Source organism: Lethenteron reissneri, chromosome 67 (genome assembly GCF_015708825.2).
Source record: "Lethenteron reissneri isolate LAM-NWPU_2019-01 chromosome 67, ASM1570882v1, whole genome shotgun sequence".
NCBI lineage: Eukaryota > Metazoa > Chordata > Hyperoartia > Petromyzontiformes > Petromyzontidae > Lethenteron > Lethenteron reissneri.
The window spans coordinates 1,470,018-1,494,724 of NC_083845.1; the positions used below are offsets into that span (position 1 = coordinate 1,470,018).

At 50.3% G+C, this 24,707-nt stretch overlaps 1 protein-coding gene across 1 annotated transcript in view; it reads right to left on the bottom strand.

The window, feature by feature from the left end:
• The window catches only part of LOC133360229 (phosphatidylserine lipase ABHD16A-like), a 49,109-nt gene extending 26,035 nt beyond the window's left edge, over positions 1-23,074 (bottom strand). Inside the window, exons 1-12 of the mRNA XM_061578866.1 lie at positions 22,942-23,074; positions 19,206-19,262; positions 17,958-18,024; positions 17,507-17,593; positions 12,046-12,131; positions 10,224-10,297; positions 7,783-7,887; positions 7,413-7,527; positions 5,956-6,057; positions 4,044-4,107; positions 1,792-1,841; positions 579-702 (exon numbers count right to left, since the gene is read on the bottom strand). Of these exons, the coding sequence (XP_061434850.1) occupies positions 579-702; positions 1,792-1,841; positions 4,044-4,107; positions 5,956-6,057; positions 7,413-7,527; positions 7,783-7,887; positions 10,224-10,297; positions 12,046-12,131; positions 17,507-17,593; positions 17,958-18,024; positions 19,206-19,262; positions 22,942-23,016 (1,006 nt within the window). The 5' untranslated portion in view covers positions 23,017-23,074. The remainder of the gene's footprint in view (positions 1-578; positions 703-1,791; positions 1,842-4,043; positions 4,108-5,955; positions 6,058-7,412; positions 7,528-7,782; positions 7,888-10,223; positions 10,298-12,045; positions 12,132-17,506; positions 17,594-17,957; positions 18,025-19,205; positions 19,263-22,941) is intronic.
• Between the last annotated feature and the right edge of the window lie 1,633 nt (positions 23,075-24,707).

The window sequence follows — 24,707 nt, forward strand, 5'->3', positions numbered from 1 at the left end:
CTTACGCTTCGCTGCGCGGTATTCCTCGCCGCACTGCACGATTTTCACTTCCATAACTAATCCAAACATTTCCGCAAATTGACATTTCAGGATTCATGGGAGCATTTCCGTAAGGTCGGATTTCCGTAAGTCGGGTCTTCCGCAAACTAGGGACTTACTCTATTAGTATTGGTATGTGTGTCTGTGTGTTTGTGTGTCTGTGTGTCTTTGTGTACGTGTCTGTGTGTGCGTGTCTGTGCTGACCAGGGAGAGGTAGTGTAGCGGTTTGCGCGCTGCGCAACGAACCTGGTGACCCGAAATCGATTCCCGCTCAAGGCCAACACGAGTGACGATTATCTGAACCGGTTCTTGGGCCTCCTCTAGATCGATTCAGCCTCAAATGAGTACCTGATGCAGTGTGCAAAAACATTGCCTCTGGGGAGACAAAGGCAGCCGGGCGTGGTGCTCGCCACCCACCCCCTCTCGTGTGCCGCGCCAGCCTTCGCTAGCACTTGCCCCACAAGTCTGTTAAGGCTATACGGGGAATCTTTGTCGGTCTGTGTGTATGTGTCTGTGCGTATGTGCGTCTGTGTGCTGACCAGGGAAGCCTCCGATGGACCAGGCGTAGAGTACGATCTGTGTTGGCTGGAAGCCGAGGCGCTCCGTCGCGTACTGCATCACCACGTCCATTGCGTTGGCTTCGGCCTGCGGGAACGGAACGCCCTACACCGCGCCACGTGGCAGCACCACCGCATGAGACCATCACCACCAGCACTAACACCACCAGAACCACTAACACCACAATCAACACCGCCACCAACACCACCAGCACCACTAACACCACTATCATTACCGCCAGCAACACCACCAATACCAATACCCGCCATTCGCCACTAAGTGACGGTGACATCCCCACGGCCCCTGTGCCAGGCCAGCAACACCACTAGGACTACCAGCGCCACTAACACCACCGCCACTGACACCACCACCAGCACCACTAACACCACCACCAGCACCGCTAACACCACCGCCACCAACACCACCGCTACCGCCAGCAGCAACACCAACAGCAGCAACACCGACAGCAGCACCCACACCACCGTCACCACCACGGCCACCGCCGCCACTATCATCATCATCACTACCACCAACATCATCACCACCACCAACAACACCAGCAGCACCACCACCAACATCGTCAACATCACCACTACCACCAACAGCACCCACCACCAGGAGCACCACTAACACCCCTAAAACCACCATCACCACCAACACCACCACCAGCACCGCCACCACCACCAGTACCAACACCACCACCAACACCACCATCACCACCAACACCACCGCCACCACCACCAACACCACCAACGACAAATATCCCCCGTATAGCCTGTAACAGTCCTGTAAGTGAGTATCACTAACGACACCTATGAAGGCCGGCAGGACACGCGACAGGGTGGGTGGCCAACACCACACCCGGCCGCCTTTGTCTCCCAAGTGACGATGTTTACACATCGCACCAGGTGCTCATTTCTGGCTGCATCGATCTAGGGGAAGCCCGGGCCCAGTTCAGATATTCGTCACTGATGTTGGCCTTGAGCGAGAATCAAACCTGGGTCGCCGGGTTCATAGCGCAGCGCGCTAATCACTACGCCACCGCTCCCCACCATCTACATTAGCACCGCCACCATCACCGCCACCACCACCGCCACCACTATCACTACTACGAGGATGCTGAGAGGGGAAAAGGGGACAGAGGGGTGTGTAGAGTCAAGAGGGGTGGGAGTTCAGGGGGACTGCTCGGCTCACCGTGCTGCCTGCGAATCCGGGGTGGTTCCACCCCAGCACGGAGTATCCGGCTGCAAAACAAAGAGGGGATCCTCCACATGGGCTGACACCAACACCAACAGCAGCGGTTTTGTTGCTACAGGATGACTCGTCCCCGCCGTATGAATGAAAGTAGGGGCGCCACGGTGGCTCAGAGATGTTAACTCCCTCACCTGGTATACAGGAGGTCGTGGGTTCGGGCCCGGCCCTATTTGGAGTCTGAGTGTTCTCTTGTCTCTCTCTCTCCCCGTGGGCGTGTGGATTTTACTCCAGGTAATCCGGTTTTTCCCTTCCACATTGAGAATTAACGTGCATTTAGAGTATTTGGCTGCTATACTTTTCCACGTGGTAAGCTGCTTCGTTGAGCTGTTATTACATGTGGCAAGTTCGCTTCTGAAAAAGAGCTATATAGCTCAGTGGGCCTTGCCTGGTACAATATTAGTTTCGTTTTAATTTCCACTACTGGCCTAGGGCCGTTTTGAACTGTTTCCGTTACGTTTCAGGATTAGAATCTTTACGGATCGGAATCAAGAATCTTTATTTAGACTAGAGGAGGCATCCGATGAGCTCTGGAGCTCTTTCCCACAGATGTCTAGTAGCGGTGTAAAACAGAGATAAACTATAAGCTACTTAAACTATTTTTTTTTCAGAAGCGACCTGGCCACATGTAATGATAGTGGCTTATCATCATCGTGTGGAAATTTATAGCAGTAGCCAAATACTCTCTAAACGCATTGACGTTGATTCTAAATGTGGAGGAAAAAAACGGAGGACCCGGAGAAAAATCCACGCAACCATGGGGAGAGAAAGACACCCAAACTCCAAATATACAGCAGCAGGCGTCAGGGTCGGGATCGAACCCATGACCCCCTGCATACCAGGCGAAGGCGTTAACAACTCACCACTGTGGCACCCCAAAAAAGGTAAGCACGTCATGAAATAAAAAGTAGAACAAAAGGTTTGTTATCCGGGCATCCATGGGGAATGGAGGATTCCGGTTCATCAAATATCCCGGTGATCTGAGAGTCTTACACGGTAGTAGTTGTGTACCTGAAGTACACCACGTTGAATTAAATCTTTCGAGACTGCAGGAATTCATATTCCTTGCGTCTTTCGGTAAAGTCACGTCGATAGGTTCGAAGAACACAACAAAAAAACGACTACTTTCTTTGAACCTATCTACGTGACTTTACAGAAAGACCCAAAGAATATTTACACCACGTTATGGGAAAAAAATCACCGTCCGTGATAACACGTGAGATGCGTACGTAAGCAAAATAAAAGCCGAAGGAATGTGGGTAGCATCAACAAGCATCCAGCAGCATCCCGCCTTGGGTGATGATGCAGCCATACAACTGCTTATTAATACTCGCGCACTCAATCGCGTTATATCCAATTCGCACTCGTATGATAAAAACCTGTGTTCCTTAGTACATTCATCGCGTTGTATCAAATTCGCATTATGAAAACACGTGTTATAGGAGAACAAACTGTACGTACAACTTTTTAACTATGATATAAGAAATGAGAAACTATTTTACAGCAGGTACTGACCAGCCAGTTGTAGACAGAATTCTAAGTTGATTGTAGAAAACGCAGCAGGGCAGTTTAGAGTACAGTAGCACAGTAGTACGATACTGTACGTATACACTGCCAGCTTCCTGAAGCTCCCGTTAACAACAACGACAACAACGACGGATCTAGGAGAAGCGCACGGCACAGCAAGATTTTGAGTGGCTGCGAATTTATTTTTCCGGTTACAGCGAAGGAAAAATGTGTCTTGCTGTCTCTATGGGGACCGATGCCGGTTAACGGAAACATTCCGGATGGTCAAAGTACCGGATAAAACCAGGGAGCTTTTTGCTGCGATTTGTTCAATTCTGGAGAGGGGCGCAGTGGAGTCACTCGTGGCCTTACACAGCAAGCGGCGGACGTGCAGGTTCGAATCCTGACCCTGGGCGCCTTTCTAATGTTGAGTTTACACAGCATAGAGACAGCACTTTCCGCAACAGTGTGTTAAGGCTACATGGGGCATCTTTGCCTATGCGAGGCAGATAACGGAGCTTTTTGCTGGATACAAGTCCGACTTTTCGACACTCAATACAAGTTTAACGCAGGCCACCCGTGTGTCGAGGCTGTGCGAGCGGTGTGCGTGCTGGCAGTGTGGAGTTATTGCCATGGAATCTTGCTGTGTTGGCATGCTTCTGCGTTTGTTCGACTGCGTGTTACAACACCTTCCAGTGGCGTAGCCATGACTCCCAGCTCGTAGAATCCAGCGTTCCCTTCGCTGCAGACGACCTGAGCAGACACACACACACACCCACAGAGACAAAGATTACCCGTGTAACCTTCAACCGACTGTTGGGGCAAGTGCTGCGAGTAGTAACAGTGCCTATGAAGGGGGGAACTGTGACACACAAGGGGGTGGGTGGCCGGCACCACGCCCAGCCGCCTGTGAGTGAGAGGGGGCAGCACTTATCAGCGAGTGTAGCTGCTGCCCTGTGAGTGAGAGAGAGGGGGCAGCACTCACCAGCATGTGAGCGTGGTTGCTGCCCTGTGAGTGAATGAGAGGGGGCAGCACTCACCAGCGAGTGTAGCTGCTGCCCTGTGAGTGAGTGAGTGAAGGGGCAGCACTCACCAGCGTGCGAGCGTGGCTGCTGCCCTGTGAGTGAGTGAGAGAGAGGGAGGGCAGCACTCACCAGCGTGTGAGCGTGGCTGCTGCCCTGTGAGTGAGAGAGAGGGGGCAGCACTCACCAGCGTGTGAGCGTGGCTCCTGCCCTGTGAGTGAGTGAAGGGGCAGCACTCACCAGCGTGCGAGCGTGGCTGCTGCCCTGTGAGTGAGTGAGAGGGGGCAGCACTCACCAGCGAGTGAGCGTGGCTGCTGCCCTGTGAGTGAGTGAAGGGGCAGCACTCACCAGCGTGTGAGCGTGGCTGCTGCCCTGTGAGTGAGTGAAGGGGCAGCACTCACCAGCGTGCGAGCGTGGCTGCTGCCCTGTGAGTGAGTGAGAGGGGGCAGCACTCACCAGCGTGTGAGCGTGGCTGCTGCCCTGTGAGTGAGAGAGAGGGGGCAGCACTCACCAGCGTGTGAGCGTGGCTCCTGCCCTGTGAGTGAGTGAAGGGGCAGCACTCACCAGCGTGCGAGCGTGGCTGCTGCCCTGTGAGTGAGTGAAGGGGCAGCACTCACCAGCGAGTGAGCGTGGCTGCTGCCCTGTGAGTGAGTGAAGGGGCAGCACTCACCAGCGTGTGAGCGTGGCTGCTGCCCTGTGAGTGAGTGAGAGGGGGCAGCACTCACCAGCGTGTGAGCGTGGCTCCTGCCCTGTGAGTGAGTGAAGGGGCAGCACTCACCAGCGTGCGAGCGTGGCTGCTGCCCTGTGAGTGAGTGAAGGGGCAGCACTCACCAGCGAGTGAGCGTGGCTGCTGCCCTGTGAGTGAGTGAAGGGGCAGCACTCACCAGCGTGTGAGCGTGGCTCCTGCCCTGTGAGTGAGTGAAGGGGCAGCACTCACCAGCGAGTGAGCGTGGCTGCTGCCCTGTGAGTGAGTGAAGGGGCAGCACTCACCAGCGTGCGAGCGTGGCTGCTGCCCTGTGAGTGAGTGAAGGGGCAGCACTCACCAGCGAGTGAGCGTGGCTGCTGCCCTGTGAGTGAGTGAAGGGGCAGCACTCACCAGCGTGTGAGCGTGGCTGCTGCCCTGTGAGTGAGTGAAGGGGCAGCACTCACCAGCGAGTGAGCGTGGCTGCTGCCCTGTGAGTGAGTGAAGGGGCAGCACTCACCAGCGAGTGAGCGTGGCTGCTGCCCTGTGAGTGAGTGAAGGGGCAGCACTCACCAGCGTGTGAGCGTGGCTGCTGCCCTGTGAGTGAGTGAAGGGGCAGCACTCACCAGCGAGTGAGCGTGGCTCCTGCCCTGTGAGTGAGTGAAGGGGCAGCACTCACCAGCGAGTGAGCGTGGCTGCTGCCCTGTGAGTGAGTGAGAGGGGGCAGCACTCACCAGCGTGTGAGCGTGGCTGCTGCCCTGTGAGTGAGTGAAGGGGCAGCACTCACCAGCGTGTGAGCGTGGCTGCTGCCCTGTGAGTGAGTGAGAGGGGGCAGCACTCACCAGCGAGTGAGCGTGGCTGCTGCCCTGTGAGTGAGTGAGAGGGGGCAGCACTCACCAGCGTGCGAGCGTGGCTGCTGCCCTGCCTGCGACGGTCAATGAACACTGTGTCGATGCGATTCCCGTCCTGGGCCAGGAGACACGCGCGCTGGCCCTGGTGCTGAACACACACACGCGGGGTCGCGGGGTCACAGGGCAGCGGTCAAGAGGGATTGCAATACAGCAAGCGCAAGTCTGTGCGTGTGTGTGAACATGTGCGTGAGTGTGTGGGGGAGGGGTCGTGCAGCGGTAAGCGCACAGCGCTACGAACCTGGCGACCAGAGTTCGATTCCCGCTCACATTCAACACCCGTGACGATTATCTGAACCGACCTGGGCTGTGGGTTGTGTTCTTCATGCTTTTGGAGTCCCCGACTCTATGCTCACAATCATTAAGGACCTTCATGGATGGTGGGTGGGCCTGGGTAAAGTTACATGGCCAGGAGTTATAGCCATTCCTTGTTCACCTTGCGGTGCGATAGGAATGTCCTCTGGCTCCCACATTATTTAACATCATCTTTGACCACACAGTTTGAGAAGCCTTCCATGTCTGTACTGGTGGAATCTACATCTGTATGGGGACAATGTGAGGCTGATCGGTGCCCGGGTACAGTCGAGGGATGGCTCTCTCTTGGTCAACCATGTAATATACACTGATGATCTGGCGATTGCTGCTCACTAAGAGGAAGAGCATGCCACTAAGCAGTGTGGCCTTCCCATCAGCACCACCAAAACTAAGCACCTGCCTGGGTATTTTGTGCCATCAAACACTCCACCCCCTCAACTCGCCATTGGTGATGGGGCAGTTGTGGAGAGAGTGTAAAGTGTTCCATACCTGGGTAGTGTCCCCTTATGACCAGCTCCAGTTTGACAGGAGAGGTCTCACTCCGAATCAGTCAAGCGGCATTATATTGTCGTCAGCTGTGTGGGAGTTACCTGGTCTGTCACTCCACAAGAAGCTTCGGGTCTTCTCGGCCACGGTCATGCCCAACCTTCTCTAGGTTTTTTCGGTAAAGTCACGTAGGTAAAAAAATATTAAATTGGAGTGATGTGGTACAGGAGGACGTGGAGCTGAGTGGACTTGCCGATGACTGGTACCAGCGGTGTCAAGATTGGCTTTGGTAGAGGAGGCTTGTGAAGGACGCTACTGGGCAGTTGGAGGCAGATTCCCTCCAACAACAACGAAGGGCAGAGGAGCGATGCTCAACAACAAGCGGAGCGCCGAGCGGCTAAAACACAGCAAGTTAGCATAGTAGGGGGCACAGGTGGTGCAGTGGCCAGTCATCTCAGTCTGACAGTCAACCCATGGGCCTGGGTCTGTCCCGTGACCTCCTGCCAGAGGGTGTTCAACACTTCACGTGACCGTAAAGTGCATATAGCCTGGCACAAGCGCCATGGTGGTGATGTCACCGCCACTTAGTGGCGAATGGCGGTTGTTGTGCGTATCTGTGTGCACACGTGTGCGTGTGAGAGTCACCTCCTCTATGAGCTTGGCTCGTCCCTGTAGCAGCTGGGGTGCCACCATCTTCTGCAGTAGCGACACGGAGCCCGGGAACACGAGGCGCCGGCCCAACGTGTGTGCCAGCATGTAGCTACACACGAGGACAAGGAGACACACACGCTACATGCGCAGCTACACACACACACACAGCTACACATACAGCTACAAACACACAGCTGGGGAACAGGAGGTGCCTGCCCACCGTGTGTGTATCTGTGTGTGTGTGTATCTGTGTGTGTGTGTAGCTGTATACAACTACACACACAAACCTACACACAGCTACACACACAGCTACACACACAAAGCGACATACACAGCTACACACACACACAGGCCTCACTGTCACCTGATCATCTGGCAGGGCAGCATGCGTATCCAGGCCAGGCCTCCGCGTGGACGCGGTGCATCGGCGGAGCTGAGGAGTGGAGCCCCGGGCCCACGCGTGGCACCCCTACACACACGCAACAAAGATCCCTCGCATTGCCTTAACAGACTGTAGGGGCAAGTGCTGTTAGCGAGCACCTATGAAGGCCGGCACGGCACGAGGGGGTGGGCGGCCAGCACCACGCCTGGCCGCATTTGTCTCCCCCAGTGGCAATATTTACAAATCGCATTGGGTACTCATTTGAGGCTGAGTCAACCTAGGGTAGGCCCAGGACTGTTTCAGATAATCGTCACTAGTGTTAGTGGCCGTGAGTGGGAATCGAATTCGGATCGCCAGGTTCAAAGCGCAGCGCGCTAACCACTACACCACCACTCCCCACACCAATAACATCACCAACAACGTCACCACCGAACACGTCACCACCAACAACGTCAACACCACCAACGTTAACAACACCACCAACAACAAAAACAACATCACCACCATCAACACCACCATAAAAATCACCAACAACATCACTACCCAGTTTAACACGTAGGCTGTTATTATGAACATCACTACCACCAACATCTCCACCAACAACACCATCACCAAAAACAACAACACCGCCACCAACATTATCAACAACACCAAGGACAAAGATCCCCCAAATAGCCTTAACAGACTGTAGGGGCAAGTGCGGTTAGCGAGCACCTATAAAGGCCGGCACAGCAGGGGGTGGGTGGCCAACACCACGCCCGGCCACCTTTGTCTCCCCAGTGGCAATGTTTACCCATCGCACCAGGTACTTGTTTTAGGCTGAGTCGACCTAGGGGAGGCCCAGGACCGGTTCAGATAATGGTCACTGGTGTTGGCCATGAGGGGGAATCGAACCCGGGTGGCCAGGGTTCGATTCCCCCAACATCAACATCGCCAACAAGATCACCAACAACACTTAACACATCACCAACATCATGTTAAAATACCGTACACTGCAGGAGTAACTGACAAACGAGACAGATTTTTGAAAAACAAAACATTAGAGTCAGATTTGGCACAGGACATGAAATACAAAAACGAATATCTGGTACTAAAGATGCATTACCGAAGCTATCAACAGAATGCACGTACCGGGTTAATTGCTCGTGGCAAATGCGATGTTTGGCAGACAGGACAAATGATCAGCATGAGACTAAAAGAACACCAAAGAAATATGAAATATTCCCAAATACAAATGTCAGCAGTGGCAGAACACACCGTGCCAAAAAGGATACTCAATTTATTTTTACAATGTTGAAGTTCTGTGCAAAACTAGTTACTACTGCCCAAGACTAATTCGAGAATCTATCGAATTTGAGAGAAATAAAATGTTATAACCATTCGTATAGCTACAGGCTTATTGCTGCTTGAAAGTGAATTACTACTATAATAGCCCAGAAATGTGTGTCACGTGCGTGACGTCCCTCCACATGCCGCACTGTATATAAATTTTGTTTTTTAAACATTTTTAAGCACAAAAATAGTTAATTATGCCATTTAATTCACAGTGTAATAGTAAACTAAATGTAAAAACATTGAATAACACTGAGAAAACCTTGAACAACAGAAAAAACTAACATTGCCGTGTCAAGGTTTAGAATCGTTCAACAAGATGATTGTTTCGTCTGCTACATCAGTCGGTCGATTCTGAGAGAGAGAGAATATTCGTATGAGCAATTCATGTTTCTATTGAAAGTAAGTTAACAGTAATATTTGGGTACAGTATTGTTTTTGGAAGCATTCACCGTAATATCGTATGAACGTTTACTTCACCGCATCATCGTATGAATGATGAGAGAAGAGATTAACGGGTTCTTATGTTGGCGATTTACGTACTCAGCGCTTTCGCTCTCTAAATTACGGCTTGAATGAGAGGGGAGGGGTATGACTACACTCACAAAATTAAGTTCACAGCGAATGAGCGCACGTCTGACCGAGACCGATTACTAAGCGAGACTGACGGAGCAAGCGGCCACACGTGGGTCGCTGTTGTTTGTAAACACACAACAGGAAATTTGGCGCTTACAAACAAAATGGCGCGGAAGGGGAAATCGGCCACGGCCGGGTTTGATCGCCACCCGAGTATGTGTTCGTGACCAGATAAAAAAAAAATATTTGGTCGTGGTCAGAAGCATTCGTGACCAGAGGTTCTATTGTATACCCTTGCGTATCTCAGTGTAACTGTGTGTGTATCCGTGTGTGTAGCTGTGTGTATCTGTGTCGCTATATGTATATCCATGTGTATAGCCGTGTGTGGAGCTTTATGTAGCTCTGTGTGTATCTCTGTGTAGCTGTGTGTGGCTGTGTGTATGTAGCAGTGTGTGTGGCTCTGTGTGTAGCTTATTGAAGGCTACACGGGGAATCTCTGTGTGCGTGCCACTCACTTTTCGCTGCCCTCGTTCCAGGAGAAGTCGACGGGCCAAGCGGAGAACTCAAAATCGTAGCGCGCCAGCAGTTTCTGCAGCATCAGACACACACACGGCTTTCCATCACAACGCTGACAGTGATGTTTGTTGCAGGTCGCTGGATGTTTTGGACCCTTTGGTCCAACACTCAACAACTGTTTTACAAAATGCCATCAACATCATCCTAATGGTCACCATCATCACACACCATCGTCAACACCTCCTCTGCCCTCCGTTGTTGTTGCTGGAGGGCGACCGCCACGTAAGCCACTTCGTTGAGTTATCATTAGTGGCCAGGTCGCTTCCGAAAGAGCTATATAGCTCAGCGGGCCTTACCTGGAAAAATTAAAATATTTTAGTTTATAGTTGATAACTCTCAGAAAACCGGCATATTTGATGAACCGGCAACCCCATCCAATCCCCGTGGATGCCGGATAACGGAGCTTCCGCTGTATCATGCGGTGATGCTGCCACTGCTACCGCTGCTGCATTAGCGCACAAACAACAGAACTCAACGCGCTCGCCAAAAACCCACGGGCATGTGGCTGCAACACCAGCGTGTGGTTTTCAACAATGCGAATTTGCTCAAATGCAACTAATGTGTATTACGGGGAACACGCATTTTTTTTATAACGTGGATGCGAATTTAATATATATTTGCTGATCTCGATTTAAAGCTTTCGTGACTGCAGGGATTCATCTTCTTGGTTCTTTCGGTAACGTCACGTAGAAGGGAAGTAATATAATAATAATAAAACATAATAAAATAATATAATAATATCATATTTTATTATGTTTTGTTTTTATTATTTTATTACTTCCCTTCTACGTGACTTTACCGAAAGAACCAAGAAGAGGTTTTGCTGATCTCGTCAAGGAGTATAAATCATTATCACGCAAACTCCGGTCATTCTCGCAGCAACAGTGGCTCCTGGCTAGCCGTCGAACAAAAACAGCATCGCGCGGCATTTTCAGATGCGCTTCTGCGGCCGTCTGGAACGCTCTTCCTCTCGATATTAGGAACCCACTGGGAGCTGTGCACTTTTGAATCATCATCTAAATTGATAAACTAATTTATTTACAACTGCTCTGTGTCTTTGGTTTGTTGTCCTTCCCCCACACCTCTGATTAGCACGGTTGGCTACGTACGGTGCAAAATAAGTTTAACATACATACATACATATAACGAGATTGAGCGAACGACGCCGCATGAGTAGAAATAAGTGGTCGTAATATACGGCTACCTCAGCGTAGCATCATCACACAAAGCATTGGGATGCTGCTGGATGCTTCTAGATGCTACTCACGTGCCTCAGTCTTTGTTCGGCATCTCGCGCGTTATCGCGGACTGTGCTTTACACCCAATATTACATATTATAATGCCATTTTTTTCCATAAACTATAAAGAAATATTTTACCAGGTTACGGTCCATTGAGCTCGACAGCTCTTGTTTAGAAGCGACCTGGCCACAAATGATGGCTCAACGAAGTTGCTTACCATGTGGAAAAGTATAGCAGCCAAATACTCTAAATGCACGTTAATTCTAAATGTGGAAGCGAAAAACCGGAGGACCTGGAGTAAAATCCACGCGACCACGGGGAGAACACGCAAACTCAAAATAATAAGCAGGCGTCAGGATCAGGATCGAACCCGCTACCTCCTGTATACCAGGCGAGGTAGTTGACATCTCGCCAACGTGGCAACCACGACCGCCACGTTATAGGAGAACACGAACTGAATACAACGGGTGATGATTCGGGCAACGGCCCTTCTTCATGAGCGAGCGAGAGCGCCCATCACCTTGTTGTCGAAGGCATTCCTCTGCTTGGTCTGCTCCAGCACGGTGATGAACTGCAGGTACTCCGGGTTCTGCCACCGACCAAGACCTGAACAGAGAGATGACAACTGCCGCTCAACACCAGGTGGCGCTGGGCGTCACCAGGCACTTTGCGCCAGGCTAGGTGCACTTTGAGGCCATCACATAAAGTGTGGAAGGCTCGCTGCTGGCAGGAGGTCACGGGACAGACCCAGGTGCCATGGGTTGACCGACTAAGATGACTGGCAGATGCACCAACCATGCCAACTTTTAGCTGCCCGGCGCACTGCCGGTTGTTGTGAGCGTCACTTCTCTGCCCTCCGTTGTCGCTGGTGGGCAATTGCCTTCCAACTCCCCCTCCTATCGTAGTTATTGAGCTGATCTCGCCCATGCTTTCCAATCACTCAAGACCAGGCTGTCTGCATCGCGACCCACTCGGGCCTTAAGGTCACCCAAGAGGATACCTCTATCCCGAGAGGCCACTTTAGCTGGCACGTGGGACAAGAGTTCATAGAAGGCATCCGGCTCATCGGCCTTACTTTAATCCCTCCAATGATGTCATCTTCAGTGGGGATATAGGCCGCCACCACTACCACCATCCCTCTCCTCCTGTTGATGGGGAGGAGAGCCCACAATAGCCTGGGACAAATAGCAGCTTCTAACACCCTCACCTCCACTCTCCCACACACCCTTCATTCAGAAATGGTCCACCGGACCCTCTTGCATTGCACAGAGCGTATATCAGACATTTCTACACAGTGGTTTCCTTTCTGGAGGAACCTCGAGGGGAGAGGGGTAGGGTGTTCAGTCTGGCTCCACCAAAAACGCATCATAAATGCCTGCATCCCTGGAGCCTCCAGCATCAGCTGATGGGCATTTCCACCGTAGAATTTGGTAGAAAGTGCCAAGTCGGAGGGGTTACCAGTCCCTTAAGCACTAATCTCGCGACAAAGACAAAGATCCCCCGTGTAACCTTAACAGACTGTAGGACAATAGTGATCGGGCGTGGTGCTGGCCACCCACCACCCTCTTGTGCCATGCCGGCCTTCGTAGGTGCTGCTACTCGCTAACAAGACTTGCTCCTACAATCTCGCTACACACAGTATTATAAACCCCCAGCTCATACTCAGCCTCACCTAGGCCTCACCACACTCACCCCATACAACAACCGCCATTCGCCACTAAGTGCGGTTACATCACCATGGTGCTTGTGCCAGGCTATGTGCACGTTGAGGCACGTGAAGTGTCGAATGCCCGCTGGCATAAGGTTATGGAGCAGACCCAAGTGTCACAGGTCGACTGACTGAGCTGACTGGCCGATGCACCACCTGTGCCCCCTACTGTGCCAAATTGCTGTGCTTTAGCCACCCGGCGCTCCGCTCGTTGTTGTGAGCGTCGCTCCTCTGCCCTCCATTGATGTTGGAGGGTGACTGCCTCTAACTGCCCAGTAGCGTCCTTCACAAGCCTCCTCCACAGAGGCCGATCTTGGCACCGCTGATACCAGTCATCGGCAAGTCCATTCAGCTCCACATCCTCTTGTACCACATCACTCCATCTCTTCTCTAGCCCGTGCAGTGCCCATTTCGCCCCTTCTATCCAGCCAAACAAAATCTGTTTAGGCATGCGGTGGCTGGGCATGCGGGTTACATAACCCAGCCAACGCAGTCTTGCCTTCTGGAGGAGCTCACCGATGGGACTATGTCCAGATCTTTCAAGGATTTGTGAGCTCCTCACATAATCCAACCTGGTTAATGCCAGGATAGATCGCAGGCAGGCCAGCCTAAATGTTTCTAACCGGCAAAGGTGTTCCATTAGGGGGGTCCATGTTTCGCAAGTGTAGAGAAGGGAGGGCATGACTGTGGCCGAGAAGACCTAAAGCTTCGTGTGAAGCGACAAACCAGGTAGCTCCCACACAGCGTTACGCAACCGATGAAAATATGCCACTCAACTAATTCGGAGACCTCTGCTGTCAAACCGGAGCCGATCATGAGCACACTGCCCAGGTATGGGAAACTCTCCACTCTCTCCACAACTGCCAAATCACCAATTGGGAGTTGTGGGGGTGGAGTGTCTGATGGTACAAAATACCCAGGCAGGTGCTTAGTTTTGGTGGGGCTGATGATCAGTGGCACGTGCCAGGTTTAGAAGCAGCACCTCCAACTCCTCCTCTGAGTGAGCAGCAATGACCAGATTATCAGCATACAAAACATGGTTGAGCAATAGGGAGCCATCCCTTGACCGCACCGATCAACCTCCCATTGTATTTGTACCAAATGGAAATTGCTCCGTTACAGCCATCGAAGGCTGCACGACCTACGTGGTTGAAATAGATGTTAAATAATGTGGGCACCAGAGGACATCCTTGTCGCACCCCAAGGTGTACAGGGAATGGCTCTGACTCCCAGCCACGTAGTTTTACCTGGGCCCGCTCACCATCATGAAGGTCCTTAATGATTGTGAACAAAGAATCAGAGACTCCGAAAGCACGAAGAACACCTCTGCTGTAGCAGATGGACAGAAAATATGGCATCCGTGCAGGACCGCCCTTTCCTGAAACCACATTGGGGCTCCGCAAACCTCTCCTCAGCGTGTCTGACAAGGCAATGATGCATAATCCTTGCCAGGACCTTTCCCGACACACTGAGGAACAAGATGCTCCTGTAGTTGTTCAAGTCTGTGCGGTCCCCATTCTTAAAAAGGGGGACAACCAGGGAATCCTTCCAGTCCTGTGGAACCCGTCCAGTGGTCCAGACTGTTGTTATGATGTGATGTAGGGCAGTATGTGCAAAAACACTACCCTCCCTCAGCATTTCACTTGGGAAATCATCTCTGCCCGGTGCCTTTCCTGGTCTCTAGACTATGGATCGCCTTCACTGTTCTTTCCCCTAACGATGGTAATAGGTGTGGCGCTGCAAGTTACTTTTTTGATGGAATTAAATAGCGATTTGTGATCGCGAGCCACTGAGGCAGATTCCATCTCCTCAGCAACCCTCGACCACCACCCAATTCTTGCAGTGCCTCACGGCTCTCCGAAACTCCGAGCGAAGGCTGCGGTAAGCCTCCTCATTCTTTGATATGGGATGCTGTAGACGATGAGAGTGGGCCCGTCACTTTTTCTCAGCCAGCCTGAACACCTCTGTCAGCCAGGGTCTCTGGGGAGGTCTGGACCATGTACCCAAGGCAACCATTCAGGCTGCATGAGCCACAGTCCTAAACCTCGCCCACTTCCCCTCAACATCAGGAGGATTGGGGGGCGATGCCAAACACTATGGGTTTGAATGGAGTCCTAGGTGTACACCCACTACCGGAGTGGAAGAATGGCAGGCACATCTTACAGATGACAAGTCGATGGTCAGTGGACAGATCAGCTCCACGGTAGGTCCTAGTGTTAAGGACATGGGCCCGCATCCGCTGTTCCGTCACTATATAGTCCAGCAGATGTTATTGCTTGGACCCGGCATGCATCCATGATGTTGTATGGATGCACCGATGCCGGAACAGCGCGTTGGTAATTACAAGCCCATGGGCTGCACAAAAATCTAGCAGCCTTCTACCATTGTTATTGAGCCGATCTGGTCCATGCCTTCCAATCACTCCAGACCAGGTGCCAGCATCATTACCAACTCGGGCATTAAAGTCACCCAACAGGATGACAGGAGACACTTTAGCTGGCACCTGGGACAGGAGGTCATATAAGGCAACTGACTCATCGGCCTTGCCTGCATCCCTCCACGGATGTTCGTCTTCAGTGGGGCATAAGTATCCACGACCACCACTCCTCGCCTCTGGTTGATGGGAAGGCGAGCCCAAAGTATCCTGGGGCTTACAGCTTCCCACACCTCACCGCCACGCTCCCATACCACCTACTTTCTTTTGTTCAGAAGAGCCACTCCCTGTTGTTTGGCAGTCTCCTGCCCCGAGTAGAGGACTGTCCACCCCTCATGGTGGCAGGAGCCAGAGCCGATCCACCGTACCTCCTGAATACCAGAGATCCAGGCAGTAATAATCCATCTCCCAACAGAGGAGTGGCAGCTTCTCCTCCGCAGTGAGCATTTGAACATTCCACATGGCCACCCGCAGTGGCTTTTTACTGTTTCTAGAGGAACCCCAAGGGTAAGGATTCAATCTCCTGGCTACGCCAAATGGGGTTTGGCCAGGAGACCTGATAGACGCCTGTCCCCCTGGGGCCTCAGGCACAAGCTTGGTTTGATATATATTTATTCCGTCGTTAATATTTTTCCGTCGTTTAGTGGTGCACAGACACACACAGAAGTACACACGCACACTCGCACGTGTGCATAAACAAAAAGACAAAGATCCCCCGTATAGCCTTACAAGACTGTTAGGGTAAATGCTGTGAGAAAGTAGCACCTATAAAGACACACACACATAGACAGACGTACTCAGACAGTAGCATTTCCTGTTGTAATCAGGTTGTGTAGTTGTGTTGCTGTGCAGTCAGAGTGTTGTGAATTTGTTGTCAATGCTCACTGCTGTGTGGCAGTAGCTGTTGTCATTGTTGTAGTTGTTGTTGTCATGATTGTTGTGTTTTCTACCAGACCACTTGGAAACGTTATCCAGCCAACGGCTGCTGCTGTGTTTTTGTGTAATGCTTATGTAGTCGTCTGTTATTGGTGATGTAGTTATATATTTTTATATCTAGAACTATTTAAAAAAAAATTAACCACGGAAGGCCCACTGAGTTTCTAGCTCCTTTTCAGAAGCAACCTGGCTATCACAAATGATAGCTCAATGAAGTGGCTGATCATCACGTGGCAATGTATAGCAGCCAAATACTCTAAACAAGTGTTGTTCTAATTGTGAAGGGGAAAAATCGAAGGACCCGGAAAAAAAATCCACCTAACCACGGAAAGAGAGCGAGAATACGCAGACCGTATAGGCCAAATGTACAGGTGTCAGGGTCGGGATGGAACCGACGACCTCCTGCATACCAGGCGAGGTAGTTAACATCTCGCCAGTTGTTGCGTTGGTTGTGTAGTTATAACGTCGTGTGTAATGTTGTGTAGTTATGAAGTTGGGAGCAGTAGGCGCATTGGTCAGTGCGCTGCGCTACGAAGCCGCCGACCCAAGTTTGATTCCCGCTCACAGCCAACACCAATGACGATTACCTGAACTGGTACTGAGCCTCCCCTAGGTGAACTCGGCCTCAAATTAGTATCTGGTGCTCGATGTGTAAACATCGCCACAAAGGGAGATAAAAGACGGCTGGGCGTGGTGCTGGCCACCCACCCATACGAGGGAATGTTTGTCTTTGTTTTTGTAGCGATGCAGTTGTTGTGTCGTTGTGTTGTGGTGGTTACTGTACAGTGTGGTTGTGTAGCCATACTGTAGTGTGGCTGTGTAGTGATACAGCTGTGTGTGGTTGTTGGGTTTGTTGTGGTTGTTGTGGTTGTTGTGGTTGTTGTGGTTGTAAGCTCTGCACACCACGTAGGCAGGTCACCCCCAGCAGCAGCAGAATGACGGAGCCCAGGATCTGGGTGAAGGAGGCCGTGCGGTCCCAGTGTAAGAGACCTGGGACACATGGGGAGCCACGTGGACACACATGGGGTTGTGTTCGTGGTTGTGGTGGATGTCGTGTTGGTTGTGGTGGTTGTGGTGGATGTCGTGGTGGTTGTGGTGTGATTGTGGTGGATGTTGTGGTTGTTGTGGCGGTGTTATTGGTGGTGGAGGTCATGGTGATTGTGGTTGTGTGGTGGTTGTGGTGGATGTCGTGGTGGTTGTGGTGGATTTCATGGTGGTTTTGGTGGTGGTTGTGGTGGATGTCATGGTGGTGGTGGTGTTGGTGGATGTGGTGGTGTTGGTGGATGTGGTGGTGTTGGTGGATGTCATCGTGGCTGTGTGTTGGTTGTGGGGTTAGTTGTGGTTGTGGTGGTACCTCTGCGGTACATGAAGCCCACGAGGAGGGGAGAGGAGTAAAATGTAAAACTCCATGCCCAGGAGGCCTAGAAACAAAACATCACCGTTACGACACCACAACCACGACCACAGCCACTTCACCTACAACCTCTAAAACCACAACAATCAATCACCACAACCATAACGGCAACCACTATAACCACAACTTCCACAACCACAACTACAACCACTTACACTAAAATCACACAATCGCCATCATATCCATGTAACAACCACGCAAAGTGGTGAGCATGGGGAGTGCGGTGGAGAGCACGGTGAGGATCAGTGGTGAGCGTTGTAGAAACTTGTGAGTGTGGTGAGTGTCGTGAGTGTGAGTGTGGTGAATGTGGTGGTGGCAAGTATGGTGAGTGAGCGAGTGTGGCGAGTGAGTGTTGTGCACCGATTTGCAGTGCTGTGGTGATAGTAAGGTGATCGTGGTGTAGCAAGTGTGAGTGTGATGGCAAATGTGCTGAGTGTGCCGAGTGTGGTCACTATGATTTGTAATGGTGTGGTGATGGTAACGTTATCGTGTTGAGTGTGGTGAGTATTGTTTTTGGTGAATGTGGTGGTGAGTGTGGCGAGTGAGTGAGTGTGGTGAGTGAGTGTGGTGAGTGAGTGTGGTGAGTGAGTGTGGTGCACTCTTGATTTTCTGTGGTGTGATGGTGGTAAGGTGATCGTGGTGAGTGCGGTGAGTGTGTGTGGTGAGTCTAAGTGTCGTGCACTATGATTTGCAGTGTGGTGGTGCTGGGTAAGGCGATTGTGGGGTTGTAGTATTTGTTGAGTGGTATACAAGATGTGATTGGCATGGACTTGTATTGTGGTGAGTGTTGGGAGTTTGGTAATGGTGGTGGTGAGGGTTAGTGTGGTGGCGAGTGTGATGTAATGTTGCTAGTTATTTGCGGTGGTGAGTGTGGTGGTGAGTGTGGTGGTGAGTGTGGTGGTGAGTGTGGTGGTGAGTGTGGTGGTGAGTGTAGTAGCGAGTATGGTATTGAGTGTGGTGGTGAGTGCGGCTGGAAGGGCGGCGGTGAGTGTGGCGGTGAGTGTGGTAATGAGTGTAGTAATGAGTGTAGTAATGAGTGTGGTAATGAGTGTGGCGGTGAGTGTGGCGATGTGTGTCGTCAAGACACATCGCTCTAGCACGCTCGGCTGGTAGTCATGCCGACTGTGGTGAGTGAGGTGTGGTGAGGGCTGCTGGTGAGGGCAGTGTGGTGAATGGTGAGCATCTCACCCACTGCAGCAGTGCGTCTGACCGTCGCTCCAGCGCGCTGGGCTGGTAGTCATGGCCCTGTAATACAAAGACAAAGATCCCCCGTGTAGTCTTAGCAGACTGCTGGGGAAAGGGCTGTTAGCGTATAGCGGCTCGGCACAGTGGCACACGAGGGTGTGGGTGGGTGGCCAGGTACTCATTTGAGGTTGAGTCGACCTAAGCGAGGCCCAAGACCGATTCAGACAATCGTCGCTTGTGAAGGCCATGAGCGGGGAATCGAGCTATCATTTGTGGCCAGGTCGCTTCTGAAAAATAAATGAATACCTCAGTGGGCTTTGCTTGGTAGGGTGGGAATGGTTTAGTTGAATTTGTATGTGTTTGGGTGATTTGTTTACCTTTCTTGTACTTTGTACTATCATGTTTTTGTATTGTTTGTTGCTGTAACGTTCTTACACACCCTGACTGGACATCTTTGAAAATTTGATTTATAGCTCAAGGGCCATCCATAAATGACGTCACGCACCTAGGGGGGGTCAGACATTTGTGACGATGTGTGACGAGGGGGGGGGGGGGGGTTTGAGAAATGTGACGTCACATCAAAAAGCGCAACTTTAAATAGACAACACGTTCTACTTAATTAAATAGACTTTTAAATAAATGTTTTCTCCTACAACATCAGAGTGCAGCGCCACATTAAATACGCACTACAATGACAATAGTTGAAAGCGATTTGAAGCATGTTTTATATATTTTTTGGGGGGGGGGGGGGCAGAGCTTTGTGACGTCATATTTGAGGGGGGGGTCTGACTTTTTGTGACGCCGTGTGACGATGGGGGCGGGGTCAAAGATCATCCTAAATCACGTGACGTTATTTATGGATGGCTCATCGGATTACTCCAGTATAAATACATATTCTGATTCCCACAAATAGCAATCACTTCTCTCTCTCTCTCTCTAAATGCCAGTGATACTAAGCGATTCATATTGCCAGAACATACATTTTAAATAAAATGCAGCTATTATGGTGGTTTTTATAGGTTGCCGGCTCATGAAGCCGGTTGTTGTAATTACCGGAGAAACATTAAAGTACTCTCCAACACAACAACCGGTGAGTAATGAACTAGGTAACTAAGTGTCAGGTTTTTTTTTACGTGACAAAGTTTAAGAATTGGCTGTGTCGAGTAGTGGCAGGTTTAACGACACATTTATATATTTACGCGATCTACCCAATTAACTCTATTATGGAAATTGGTCGCGAAGGTCTACATGTTAAACTGACCATCCTAGACTCTCACCCAGTTCCGTAGGAGTGCTTCTGCTGCTGCTCTCACCATCCTAAAGATGAGGCTGGTTGTAATTACCAGGCGAAACGTGGCGGGTACTCGAATGGTAAATGTTGATGTGTATTACTCCCCAACACACAACCGGTGAGTGCTGAACCTAGTCATTAAAAATTGGCACGTTTTGTTTTACGTGACATTACTGATTGGCCATGTCGAGCGGTGATGGTGGCAAGTGTAACGACATATTTATACGTTGACACTAACCCACCACAAAACCACCTCTATTATGGATATTCGTCGTGAAAGCTTACTCCAGTAGATTATCGATTATCCGGCGGCTTTGGGGGCGCCGGATTTCATAAACGCCGGATAATCACTAACCATGATTTAAAATAGCTTATTTTTGCACATAGCGTAACATTTTGTTTTTAGGTGTTGTATATAGGTGTTTTGTGATTTAAATGTGTTTACTATATGGAATTGGCATAAATAAAAAGAGACATATCCTACTGTTAAACGTTACAGTATTCACTGTACCGTACTTACACACACTCAAATCTCGATGACTGCATCACGGGGTTGATGTACGGTAGCTCTTGTCTCACCACGACCACGTGTTTAACTATCGCCGGAATGATACGAACACCGAATCACACAACGCACTTGTCACCGGATCGGTGTATATTTTCTGTTTTTATTTCTGAAGTTATTAGTCGCGGTAAAAAAAATGTTTATGCAGTATTTTCAGTAAGTTGTTTGTATGCAGTGTATAATGTACCGTATATATTTGATTGACACTGATATCAAGCGTAGCTACTTCATTTTGTCACACAAAAGGTGCTGATCGCCGGATGTTGGAGGCAGCCGGATAATCGATGATCAACTGGATTAATTTTGTTTTACACCAAAATTGTAAAAAAAAAATGTCTCGTTATTTTGGTTTGCCGACACCACCCTGTTCCAGACTTGTGCTGTGTTCCCCACAAAATGGTACTGTATTTTATCGACCCTCCCGGAATGATTGTTGATGGGGTTGGGTAACCCCACCAAGCAGGATTTCAGCACAGGCAAGTCGCTGGAGTTGCTGTTCCCATTTCAGCTCCCTGCCCCTGAAGGGTTGAGTCATACTATTTTATTTATTAATACGACACGCTCTCTATTAACTCACTCTGTCGTTGTATCCTCAAATCTTGTAACTCAACATTAACCCACTTCCCAATGTGGTATCGACTACAAACTTGGTATACTTATGTCATACTGATGACAATACTATATTCTATCATAAAATATAAAAACATATATTTTAAAACAATCTTTTTTACATGTTATGTTTCGCCTTGGGTCTAATTGTCCACGCTCAACTAACGTTGGCTGTAAATCACCACGGTCTCTTACGTTACGGCAAGCTTCGGGGCCACTTCCTGGAGTCGTGGAGTTCTTCCATTACGAGTACGGTACATTTCATACTGGTAGGAACCTGATGGTTACACCAGCCCACAGGGGATTATTGTGTCCGTCCGTCCGTCGTGCAGGGAGGGGCTGAATGGGGAGGGGCTGGGTGGGGAGGGGCTGGGTGGAAGGGGGGGGGCTGGGTGGGGCTGGGTGGGGAGGGGCTGGGTGGAAGGGGGGGGGCTGGGTGGGGAGGGGCTGGGTGGGGAGGGGCTAGGTGGGGAGGGGCTGAGTGGGGAGGGGCTGGGTGGGGAGGGTGGGGCTGGGTGGGAGGGGCTGGTCACCCCGTGGTGCCCTTATAAAACTCAACGTTTAACCTACTCACGCCGGCTTGTGCCCGCCCTGACAGTCGGGCGGAATACACCACGCCGCCGTTGACCCTGGCCATTGACCGAGCAACCCAACGTTCCTACCAGCTCCCTCCGCAGGAATGTCTTTAAACAGTGTTTTTAAAAAAGTTTTTTTTAATATTACTTAATTTATGTTTTACCAGGTATAAGCCCAATTTAGCTATAAAGCTCTATTTCAGAGCGACTAGCTATCATAAATTATAACTCAACGAAGAGGCTTGTCATCGTGGGAAATGTATAACAGCAGCCAAATGCTCTAAATGCGTGACGATTCTAAATGTGCAGGAGCCGGAGAAAATCCACGCGATCAAGGGTAAGAGAGACTTGCAAACTCTAAATATACAGCAGCAGCAGCAGGCGTCAGGGTCGGGATTGAACCCACGACCCCCTGTACACCAGGCGAGGTAGTAAACAGCGGAGGCTCTGGTTATGGTGGTGATTCTCCTGGGAGGCTGCGGGTTAAGAGTTGGGCGCTCGGCAGGGTCAGAGTTGGGGTGGAGGGTGAAGGCGTCAGGGTCAGCGCTGGGGAAGGTACGGGGGACCCCCAGTGAGCAGCGGCGTTGCCCGAGAGCCGTGACCACTCCGGTTCGAGTTCCGACGCGGGCGGATTACGCCGTGGTGTGAGCAAGGGGGTCCAATCTACCCCCTTCGGTGAGGGGTGGTGGTGGACCTCACCGATCCCTCGCCGCGGCAGTGGAGGCGATAGAGTCGCGGGCCCAGCACGCAGCGAAGAAGCAAAGCAGCCGCCATTGAATCTTGCTGTCCACTGGCAGGATCGATTCCCGACCTAATCGCCACTACTCGACGACTCCTGCCGTATCGATTCCCCCTCTAAACCTATATCAGGAACCGTGGGAATCGAATGTGCTCGTTATTTTAAAGAATCGAACGTGCTCTTGACGTTGAGAAACGATTAACGATTGCGCAACGGTTGGAGCCGGGTTGATGGATTATTTATTTTTGGTATTTCCGGAAGCATCGGTGACCTGTGATTGTGCAGACTACAGCAGGAAGAAGAAATCCGATTAGCTATGAAGCTCTTCCCCCCCCCCGCACAGATGTCCAGGAGGCACGCGGGGATGGTCAGAAAGTCCCAACAGCAAAGACAGAACAATGGGAGTGCAGAGCACTGTATAGGGGAAAGTTAAGCACATTGCAATATATAAATGCAAAATACATGGAATAATTAAAATGTATTTATTCTGCAGAAATCCGATGAGCTATAAAGCTCTTTATCACACAAGTTCAGGAGAGGCACAGGGTAAGAACATTACAACAACAAATACAAAAACATGACATTAATGCAAAAATCCAAGGTAACAACATCACCCAAACACATCCAAATACAACCCTAAACCATCCCTACCCTACCAGGCAAAGCCCACCGAGGATGAACTTGTTTTTCAGAATCGACATGCCCACAAATGATCGCTCATCAAAGTAGCCCATTATTTGGACATTTTAAGCAGAAAAAAAATCGAAATCACTTCAATACATAACAAAAATACATATAATAGGTAATACGTATTTATACCGAAGGAATCCGATGAGATATAAAGCTATTTTTCACAGTACGTCCAGTATATACATTAAAGTATATTAAGTACAAATTGCATAGATCCATCAGTTCCCAAGTTTGGTGGCAAGGCATCAACACAGCAGCAGTCTCTCAAATTGCATTCCACATTCGCCTTGTACGATCGACACGACTACGACGGGTAAAATGATCACCGTTACAGATCAGATTTGCAAAAGAATGTGTTTGCTTTTCGATTTAAAGCTTTCGTGACTGCAGGGATTCATCTTCTTGGTTCTTTCGGTAAAGTCACGTAGAAGGGAAGTAATACAATAATAAAAATAAAACATAATAAAATAATTCTCACGACGTTTCGGCCACAACGCAAGCAGCCGTCCTCAGGTGAAACCAGGTCTGTCGAGGCGACAGCGTTAGACGCTGTCATACCGCGAGATACGCCAATGTTGGACACACAAATAAATTTTCACGCACAACGAGTCTGTGTGCAAAATCTCAGCTCGATTGGATCACGGGAAGTGGGTTAAAAAACTACCGAAAGATTTGCACGGTCGTAAGCGCGCAAGCAAGCAAGCAAGTGAACTTAATAGAAAGGATTTAAATACAGGATTTAAAAATGGAAGGAACTGGGAAAGAGAGGGAAGACCTAACAGAGACGACGAGATCATAAAAGGTTGGTTGCCAGAAATGTGTGGCGCGCTACTTGAGCATATTGGCACTACAAGACAGAGAAAGGAAAGTGGAAACAACGAATTATGAAATGTGCAGTGGACCATCTATCTGTAAAGTATTTTTAAAAATGTTACCAGGTAAGGCCCACTGAGCTCTGTAGCTTGTTTTCAGAAGCGACCACAGCCTATCACAAATGACAGCTCAACGAAGTGGCTTATCATGTGGACATTATTTT